General features: G+C 37.6%; 2 protein-coding genes and 1 non-coding gene across 3 annotated transcripts; all 3 read left to right on the forward strand.

Annotated features, from left to right (window-relative positions):
• The first annotated feature begins 5,855 nt into the window (after positions 1-5,855).
• Positions 5,856-8,078, forward strand: LOC117631397 (zinc transporter 6, chloroplastic). Its single transcript, XM_034364528.1, has 2 exons — positions 5,856-6,802; positions 7,715-8,078. Exons 1-2 carry the CDS (start codon positions 6,068-6,070, stop codon positions 8,027-8,029), a joined length of 1,050 nt encoding a protein of 349 aa, XP_034220419.1. The 5' UTR covers positions 5,856-6,067; the 3' UTR covers positions 8,030-8,078.
• Positions 8,079-9,183: 1,105 nt separating this feature from the next.
• Positions 9,184-9,257, forward strand: TRNAI-UAU. Its single transcript has one exon. It is a non-coding gene; the product is annotated as a tRNA-Ile (tRNA).
• Positions 9,258-9,865: 608 nt separating this feature from the next.
• Positions 9,866-10,667, forward strand: LOC117632396 (RING-H2 finger protein ATL66-like). Its single transcript, XM_034365854.1, has one exon. It carries the CDS (start codon positions 9,930-9,932, stop codon positions 10,413-10,415), a length of 486 nt encoding a protein of 161 aa, XP_034221745.1. The 5' UTR covers positions 9,866-9,929; the 3' UTR covers positions 10,416-10,667.
• Positions 10,668-10,821: the final 154 nt, after the last annotated feature.

Below are 10,821 nucleotides of genomic sequence, written 5' to 3' on the forward strand. Positions count from 1 at the left end.
ACAAAATTTATATAGATGAAAGACAGGAATTGGGAACACAAATTTGGGAGGGGTTAGGTGGTCATTAAGATAAATCTTTTTTCGCTGGGCGAGCATATTAGTTTATCTTTACACTCGAAATCATATATTCGATTCTCCAATTCACCAATACATATGGTATCGAAAAGAGAACTTCATTATCTCAATTTTGTCTCCACGCTTTGGTTAGGGTTTGGTATGTAATATAAATGACTAATCATTCATAAGAAAACAAAAGGTACAACAGAAACCCCAATAGCAAATAGCACATTCACCTTCATTTCACTAAGCACTAAACCCTAACCATCGCTATTGTGCTCTTTTTCCTTCTTCCTTTTTCATAATTTTGTGGCCCTCTAAGCTACTTAGTTCCATTCCAACTTACTTTTCTTCCATAATCATATGGCCTTCCATTATAATTAGAAAAGACACGTACACCAAATATATGCTCCATTCACCAACGGCAATGTGTACACGTGTGTGTGTAAAGGCTAGCTCTATCACCAGAAAATCACACTTGGCCCAACCCACTACCACCAAGGGGGGTTGTGATCTTTTACAAGAAAATTGAGGGTCCCTTCTTTAATGATTCAACACTCCACAAGAAGTGCATCTTCCAAGAAGTGTACAAACTTTTCTGCTTTGTGTCTTTCTTTGCATGCATTATGTTGTCCCCATACTTATATATGCTTTTCTTAATGGATAATTGGATGTTTTAAAGCTAGCTAATTAGCATTCATAATATGCCCAATGAGTAGGGAGGGATCCACTTTTTCTTTGTGGGTCTTGGGAAATATAGTAGGTCCTTTCCCAAATTCACTTGAGAGGGGAATGCATGATTTGGGGGTGTGGATTCCTTGATTCTCCTTCAATATGGATCAAATGAGTAATAAAGGAATCAAAGAGTGTTTTTTAAGTTAATTTGTCCTTGTGAGATTAATTATTATAATCGGTTATTAATTTACACACCAAGTGCATATTGACATAAGATTTTTCATTGCAGTTGGCAAATTAGTATTATATGCGAACATAGTTATAGCCGTTAAATTGACGGATTCACTTTTCTCTACAAGAATATATATTAGAGTAAAATATACCCGCCTATAGTAAGAATTAGTACTATAAGCATAAGATAATCAATTGACGCATTAACAAAAGACTTTGGAACCCTTTTTTTCCTTCCCCATCATTCTCCTGAATTTTGTTAACGTTTTAGAGTAGAAATATATTCCATATGGATAGAATTCTATACCATCTTCCTTTACAGATGTTTAACTAGAGTCTATAGGGCATGCTGTGGCGTTGCTTCTTAGTATGTTGTAAAAGGGTTTCTGGCCTTTTAATCATCGTTATCCATATCTTCCAGATGCAACCCTAGATGAGATGCCATAACTTTGATCAGGAAATTGACACGTGGATACATAAGAATGAGACAGGTGCCCCCATGGCCCCTAGTTTTATGTTCGTTGGACGTGTCCACATTTGGTGCACAGAATACATTGGAGAAGCTACTCAGACCAAAATTTGAGGCACACGTAACTAATTAAAAGATTATTCATATATTTTTTTTAATTTTTAAAAAAACTAACTAAAAGATCAATTTTAGTACGCAATCTCTGCCATACATAGCCACAAATATTATAAGCAATCGTACCATTTCTTTTATTTTATTTTTCTTCTTCTTTTTCTTTTTTGGGTGGCCATCAACACCAAACAAGCCTCAGTGCTCATATCACATTTTAGTGATATGAATGGGTGGGTATTCATAGTACAAGAGCACTGATCATCATGAGCACATGTGATAGAAAAACACTTATGAAATTTGCGCATAAACTTTATCTACTTTTTATCCTTTTAATGAACCACAGTTTGTAGTGGACAATATCTAGTTGCATCTCGTTTTGTTGTGACTAACGAATTTTCACCATATACATTATACAGCTCTGATTTCTTGGACCACAGGGGTTTAAGAGATTGTGATCACCCACCTTTGAATATTAATCTAATGGTTCAAAAAAGTTTCTTAAAAGAAGTGTAAGAGCGAGTGAACCGTGAAATTTACATCCAACGGTGAGTGATCACAAATCTCTTGAATCTCTGTAGTCCAAAAGATCGAAACTGATATGTTATAATCGAAACCTTTTATTTTCTATATGCGTCGAACAAATCGACAATTTTAATAACAATTAAAATACTCACGATGAGTTGTCCATTTAGTTGATACATACAAAATAAATAACTGATCTCCAATTTAATTGATTAATTTATTTATTTTTGCATATATAATCTTTAAATAGTGATTCGATTCCGACAGTCCTGATCTCTTGGACTCCAGGAGTCCAAGAGATTTATGGTCACCCACCGTTGGATGTAAATTCAACGGTTGACTTGAATCGGGTAATAATCATTTATGTCATATTGCATTTATATATATATATCATTTTGAACCATTGGATTAATATCCAACGGTGAGTGACCACAATCTCTTGGACTCCTGTGGTCCAAGAGATCGGGACTGTCGATTCCGATTATAACATGTTTATAATATATATTAGTTAATCACACAACTGCCTGAACAATGAGGTGCACATGTCCACTTTGAGTTCGCGTTAATTCCTTACTTATAAGAAGCTAAGCAATGTTCTATATGACACATCCATTGCCACGTGCTATTTTGGTATGAGGTATGGATCTTTGTGTTTTTGTGGTCCATATCCGTTTAGCTATAAAGGGACACAGCACACGGAGGAGCAAGATTAATGTATTCTAGAGTGAGTACAAAATTTGGATTTGTTATTGAGAATAGGTAAGCAACTTATTTGTACATCTGAATCTCCAAAAATATTTTGTGCACCTGATTTGTATAACAGATTTAGAAATTTGGTCAAAACGTCTCATTTGAAGGCACAAAAGAAAAGTATTAATACCTCTGGTGTATGGTTTATGGAGTTTGATTGGCCCTAGGGGTCTGTGCTCCTTTTTTTATAGAGGGAAAATGTGCCTTGACGAGCAATAATTCTGGTTGATTATTGTGTTTTTCATTTGTATGAATGAATTGCTTGTTGGAAATTTTAACGGACTCCAAAAATCCCAAAAGGTGAGCCATAGAGTTTGTGGTGTGGGTCTTTTGTTGGCCCATCTGTTTGCTTCTTTTGAATGTTCAATGGCCTACCACTGTCCACAGCAAACATGTCCCGACCCCTGTGTGGCCATTCAGTGACAAAGGATGCTTTCTTTATGCCATGTTCCACCACAAAAAATAAAAATTGAAGTTGCCAACAAGAAGGTTGGTTGAGTGGTAAAGCTTTTTCCTTTGCTATTAAGGCCTAGGTTCAAATCTTGCTATTGACAGTCTTTTTTGGTGGGTAATATGTACAAACCTAAAAAGAGACTATGACTCTCTCTGTAAGTTCTCAAAGAGGTCTTGATATGCCTTAGTTCTGTCCAAGGAGCCGCCATGTGTTCACGAACTTAAGCCATATAGGTCTTTGTTGAGAGGGCTCGATCAAATATGGTACAAATAGAAATGAAAGAACCATGGATGGGACAAAGAGAGTTGTCACTACATTTGAAAATGGATGGCAATGGGTCAAATCAGAGGTGGGTATACCATTCCCATCCCAATCCCCGTTAAGCATTTTTCCTCCATCCTTGCCTTCATACCAACAATATTCAAATTGGGGATTCCCAATCCCCACATTTGTTGGGGAACGAGTTCCCCGACCCCCATAAAAAAAAGGTCAATAAAAAACTACTTTGTTGAACGAGAAAAAAGCACTATATACACAACATATCTATCAATTCAATTTTTATTAACTAAACTCTAAGATTATTTAAAAAATAATTAATACATGTCAAAACTACATGTCCAAGGCATCATCCATCTTAATAATATATTTATATGAAAATAAATTATATATATTCTAAATGGGGCGGGTTTGGGTCGGGGATTAGAATACCATCCCCAGCCCTCTATGAATACCATATTCGAAAAATTCCGCGTATCTATCTTCATGCCCCTTTTTTATCCTTTATACCCGATCCATTAAATTGAAGCCCCGCAAAAACCCTTACCCGTTGAGAAAACTTCAATCTCTACATTTGATCAAGAGTTGGGTTTTGTGGTCTTTCATATTTCTTGTGACTTTGGTGAGTTGAAATTCTGAACGAACCCACCAAATAGGCCAGGGCTGGCTAAGTTCCATTTTGATTTGGGCTTGTGTAAAAAAAAATCTGGCCTCAAAGTATAAGAGCTTGTCTCTCTCGTTATCTTTATTCTTGAGGCCCTAAATCATACAGAGGCTCTTCTGCTTCCTTGGCCAATAAGAGTAGGCCACGTCAATGGGCCGGGCTTTGAAGAGGATAGAGAAAATAACAGACCGAGCCGAATTTTTTTAAAAAATTCAAAGTCCAAACTCAGCCCATAAGTTAAGCTTGAAAAACCCAACAAACTGGACCAGGCCGAAATAGGCCTACTTTATTAACTCCCCCTACAGGAGTCAAACGTAATAAAGGAGTAGTATTCAAGTTAGTATTTCTTTTTCCTTATTTGCTGCTCCAAGAATGGGAGGGGCTCCTCGTGGAGGTTGCCATCCTCCATGACCCACCATTTGTATTTTTTTTAATATTGATTTTTTTTTTTGTCAATTCTTTATTTTTTATGTTTTGTTGTGTTTCTACGTTTTTGTTTTTTGTTTTTTTGTTTTTTTGTTTTTTGTTTTCTATAATTCTCTATTTATATTTATCTATATGTTTATGTCTCCATTTTTTTCTTTGTTCATTTCATAAATTCACAATACATAAATTAAAATTTAGAAAACTAAAACAAAAATTCATATGAACTCTTGTGACATTCTCTTCACCGTAAAGCTCTAAAAGAGGACATGGAAGAAGTGCCTTCTAAGTTGACATAGTTTGATGTAGCTCCAACATTATTGAGATGTCTTAAATTCAGTTGTGGCAAGGTGTTTGACGAAGCATGTATAAATATCGAATGGTGAAGCATATAATCATTAAGTTGTCTATGGCATGGTGGATAAGTTGTTGATTGAGATGAAAGTGGTAGGGGTTCTATTTCCTTTCACTTTTAAACTAAATTTATATTTATATAAAATATATGGGCCTACGAGTCGGGCCTTCATGGACTCAAACGGGCCGAGCTGGGCTTTAAACACTAAATCCAAGCCTAGCCCACTAAATATAGGGTCAGGCCGGCCCATGACCCACAACGAACCTGACTAGATTATTTCTCAATGGGCCGAACAAGCCTCATCGGGCCAAGAGCCCGTGGGCCAAACGATGACGCTTGAATGGGAGTATTCTATTTTGCATAACATAGAAAAGTTGTTGCATTTTCTAATGAATTTCTAGGAAATGTTTGCCTTATCAATTCTAATAGACGAGGTGTCATGAATCCAATGGCTCTTGAATTGGTGAAAGCAATAGAACCCACCAAAAACAAATTGTTGTATTGTTTTTCTTCTCAAAGTCGTCTTCATTCAACAAAATGAAATCCGTACATGACCCAATTCAAAAGAAAACAAAAATCTCTGTATATTTTAGAGTTTTAAAAAAATTAATGGAAGTTCAACTTTGGATTAATTTAAAATATACAAAATTTTCGAAGGGCTAAGTTAACATTTAACACAAATCAAAGGTCCCAATTCTCCATCTAGTCAATCCACACTCCAACAAAAGCAGATAACTTTTTTTTTTCCTTTTATTCTTTTTAATCTTTTTGTATAAAAAGAAGAAAACTTTTCTTACTACAAAAGAAGAAATGTTGGAAGTGGAAAACACACACACTTCACACTTCACACTTCAAAACAGTGGAAACTCACGGATATGCAATAGCCCAGCACGGTCTAGTGACCCACGTCATCAACGTAACCGCTGGGCCCCACCACTTGGTCCCACACTATTTAACACCCGGGACAAGCAACTCTCCCTCCTTAATTTCTCAACCTCACCCCCGGAAGGCTACTACAGCAAGTCTACCCACACATTTCGGCCCCGAGTCAGCCCGAGTCGTGCGTTTCGGATATCTGACATGGCCGCTTGCGTCTCGGACACTTCTCGGACCCTATCGTGCCGAGACGGGCACGCCGCCTCGCAGCTGAAGCTAATTTCGATCATCGTCATCTTCATCACGAGCGTCGTCGGAATTTCGTCGCCGGTCCTCCTATCCCGCTACTTCCAGGGAAAGCCCGCATACGACAAAACCACTCTCCTGATCAAGTGCTTCGCGGCAGGGGTCATCCTCTCAACCTCCCTCGTCCACGTGCTCCCCGACGCCTTCAGCGCGCTCTCCGACTGCCGCGTGTCCTCCAAGCACCCCTGGAAAGACTACCCCTTCTCGGGCCTCGTCACCATGGTCGGCGCCCTGACTGCGCTCCTCGTCGACCTCACGGCGACCTCCCACATGGAATCGCAGCCCGGCGGCGGACACAGCGGCGGCCACCACGGGCAATACGAGGTCGTTCCGATTGGGGCGAAGGAGGAATTGGGGGGGAAGAGTTGTTGTAGTAGTAAATTGGCGATGGATGTGGAGTCGGTGGCGGGGGGTGCGGAAAGCAATAGCGGTGGGGTAAGTGAGGAAACGTCGGTGAGGCTGAAGCAGAGGCTTGTGTCTCAGGTGTTGGAGATTGGGATTATTTTCCACTCAGTGATTATTGGGGTCACTTTGGGGATGTCACAAAATCAGTGCACCATTAGGCCTTTGGTTGCTGCGCTTGCGTTTCACCAGATCTTTGAAGGCATGGGTCTTGGGGGCTGCATTGCTCAGGTAAATTAAATTCATTAACTTTATCCATTAATTAGAAGATAAAGAAGAAAGAAACGATTATGCCATGACATAGATGTACAAGTACGCGGCCTAACCATTTTTCTTTTTTCAGCTGATATTCTCTTTATAATTAAAATGAGTTAACCTATTTTAGTAAAAAAAAGACCTTGACATGCAGGCGAGTGATGTTAAGTTCGAATTTACATAGCACTTGAGTAGTATGTATGAAATACTTTTTTTTTTTTTTTTATAGTTTAAATTATCGCTTATATTAAAATAAATAATTTTTTAAGATTAAAATATACCAAATTTTGCTTTCATAAAATATGAATAGGCATTTTGGGTTTTGAATTCATTCCATTATGAAAAGAAGGAGGTAAAATAATAAAGAAGTGTTTCGTGGTTGATTTAAGCTTTAAAAAGTACAGAAAGAAAGAATCCACAAACTAATATTTTACAATATCAGAAACTAATAGCCAAAAATAACGAAGCAGATTGGTAGGATTCTATGAATATTCTAAAAATAAACGATGTAGTCGCAAAAATCTGAGTCCCTCGTGACAGATATTGACGCGTGGCTTAAAAAAATTCTCAGACCACCTGGAATGAATGCTGCTAACTTTAACAAACTAAAGTGCTTTACATGTATGTGGAAGTGGGTAAAAATAGAACAGTTTGAAAACTTCACATTAACGTCATCATTTTTCTTTTGGGTACAGAATTGAGATCAATAATTCTGATGAGGTGAGTTTCAATTGTGGAATTCCTTAAAGTTTATTTGTGAGACACCGCTGTAGGGTTAATTGCATCTTATATTTTAATAATCCGAACTGTTGATCAAGGAATCCTTGAATAAAAGGGACTGATTAATTTTGATAGAGTATCTGACGTGTATGGGTTATGATATTGCAGGCAGGATTTAAGTTGGGAACAACAGCCTACATGTGCTTCATGTTTGCAGTGACAACACCAATGGGGATAGTGTTGGGGATGATCTTATTCTCAGTGACAGGTTATGACGACAGGAACCCTAAAGCCCTAATCTTGGAGGGCTTGTTGGGCTCCTTGTCCTCTGGTGTACTTATCTACATGGCTCTCGTGGATCTTATAGCCCTTGATTTCTTCCACAACAAGATGATGAGCTCTGATTCATGGCTGCGAAAAATATCGTTCATTGCTCTTGTTCTCGGCTCTATCTCTATGTCCATCCTTGCCCTTTGGGCCTAAAATTTGCTCTGTTTTGCAAATAAAATGTATAATGTAAAATGTTCATCGATGGGTACCCGGTAGCACGTATTGTCGAAATCACATCCTCCTTTGTATCATTGTAACAAGAACTAGAGGAAGGAAATGAAAAAAAATGTCAAAATCGATTAGGCTACCGACTAGGCAAGCTTGTGAGTAGTAGTGGTACGTACGTACATGTACCATCTGGTGATCACGAATCAATCTTCTGATAGAGATGGAGTGTGAATTGTGAAATGATCAACTTACCAAAGAATTTTGCGCAAGCTTATGAATCTTCTTAGTTTGTGCTTTTAATTTCTTTTATTTGTTTGACGATGAAGGGTTTTGAACTCAAGTGAAACATGGCGGGTACAAAATTATGACCAACTGACTTAATTCACATATGCGTATATATAGTTATTTCTTGTTCTAAAAGTGTATTAGAAGGGGCATTTAGTTGTTTCACGAATTTTCTTATTATGATTGAAATATTAAATCTGGGAATGAAAACAATAAAAAAAGAATTACATATTTTTGTTGGTTATGGATGGTTTAGAAAGTAGTTAAGGACATAATCGGTTTGGTTAGTGGTTTAGGGTCATGCCACATCGTTGTCTTTATCTTTGCTTTAGTACCATGCACTCTTCCAGTTTCTGCCTTCTATGTCATCTCCAACTAATAAAACACTAAAAGTAAAAGTGCATGCAGTCTGCAGATTATACAGATTGATACGTTTGTTCAGTCAGTGGTTCAATGGACAGCGTCTTTATGAGCCAATGAACTTCTTCATCTATTTCACACTGACCTTTCAAGTTTTCGCTTAGAATGATAACACAGTTTTGAGCCTTACTCTTCTGTGGATAAGTAATTCATTTCAACATATTTCTGGTAACTACTACGACAGAAATATCTTTTGATGACGTAATTTTAATGGCGTTTCTAAAATAGGCGTCATTAAATTTTATTAACCATTATCCTCCGCGACATTGAATGTAGTATAAGTTGCATATTTAAAATAGACGACATTTTAATTATATAAGCTTACTTATTTAGAACCCAGAAATGCATTATAAGGGAGATCGAGCAAATATTTAATTGGTTAATTGGATCCGAGTTTCACATTAATAAATTAAAGCGATACTCATTAGAAAGTCGGTCCCGTAGCTCAGTTGGTTAGAGCGTTGGTCTTATGAGCCGAAGGTCGCGGGTTCGAGCCCCGCCGGGACCAATTTGATTCGATTATTTTTACTCCTCTATATATTTTTGGGCTATTTGAAAAAGAGAACATTCTGGACAACAAAAGGCCCATGAAGTTTGGCTTTTGTTTTTAACAATTTAACGAACAGTGAAGTTGGCCCAATATAAGTGACAAACAAACTTAAGAAGTAGATGACCAAATTAAACACATCTGTTAGAAAAGCTCTTCTTTCTCATCTTTGGTTAGACAGCAATCTCTTTAAACAAAGCTCAAAAAGCATACAATTGGTAAGCATATCAACACTCACCAAAGTAAAAGAAGAAGAAACAGCCACAAGTGAGAGAGCACACAGAAATGACACTTACACAAATGATCGCAACTACCTAACGCCCACTAGACTTGTGTATATGGGCATCTACTCAAAATGGGAGCCCAACTTGTAATCAATATGGTCTCCCTTTCTTGAATTCCAAGGTCTATTCCACCGAAAAAGCGTTTTCAGATAACCAAAAATGCTTTAATTCCAATGTATTTTTCATAGAAGGACTTCTGATGAAAGTGCTGTGTACATAAGTACTTCCGAACATACCTACACTAGAGACTACTAATAAAGTGCATATAAATTAAGCACCCCACCGCCACAATTATCAACACCATTTATTCAAAACCAAGAGAACCTATCGAAAAGCTTTACTTCTTTTTATGGCTTCCCAAGACTCAAAACTCTTTGAGTGGCATTTCACCGACCTCAACCACTCTGACTTCCACATCTACAGCCGAGGCCTCTTGCTACTCCTCCTATTCATCTCTCTCATCTTCACCATAACCATCTTCTCGTTTCATGCTTATTGGGCTTGTGTAGGTCGTCTTTCAACAACAACAACAACCTCCATGGCTGCAAATTCTGCGTCATCAATGCACTCACATGGGCTTGATGCTGCTACCATTGAAAGCTTGCCAGTTTATTTGCATCGGTCGGTGGTCATCGCTAACCCTAATGCCGGTGACATTGAAGCCACTGAAATTGAATGCTGTATTTGTCTTGGGGTGTTTGAAGGAGAAGAGAAGGTCAAGGTGTTACCAAAGTGCCACCATGCATATCATTCTGAGTGCGTGGACAAGTGGCTCAGCGTTCAGTCAAGCTGCCCGCTTTGTAGATTGTCCCTCCGAGTCATCAACTCTCTCTAGGTATATTTATATATACATCTATCTCTTCATTGAATTTATAATTAATTCTCCTTAGGTTTTGTACGTATATGATAATTTGAATAACCATACAACTACAATAGCCATAAGTTTTATGCAAAATTTCGTCAATCCCGAATTTTGTATGTACCGCATCTATTAATCATCTTACTATTTTTTTCTGTACCACATATATATATTGAAAAGGATTGAAATGAGCAAAAAATTACACGGGGATCATTTATAGTTTTGAAAGTTGAGTTATTCTGGTGATGATTATTGGGTTCTAGTTGGCGTTTGGTGTTTAGGAATTTAGTGAATTATCTAATCCAATCTAATGTAAAGTAAACACCGTACATGATCAAAAATATATATCAACACTTGAAATGAAACTAGTAAGATACCGTAT

Source organism: Prunus dulcis, chromosome 6 (genome assembly GCF_902201215.1).
Source record: "Prunus dulcis chromosome 6, ALMONDv2, whole genome shotgun sequence".
NCBI classification, from domain to species: Eukaryota; Viridiplantae; Streptophyta; class Magnoliopsida; order Rosales; family Rosaceae; genus Prunus; species Prunus dulcis.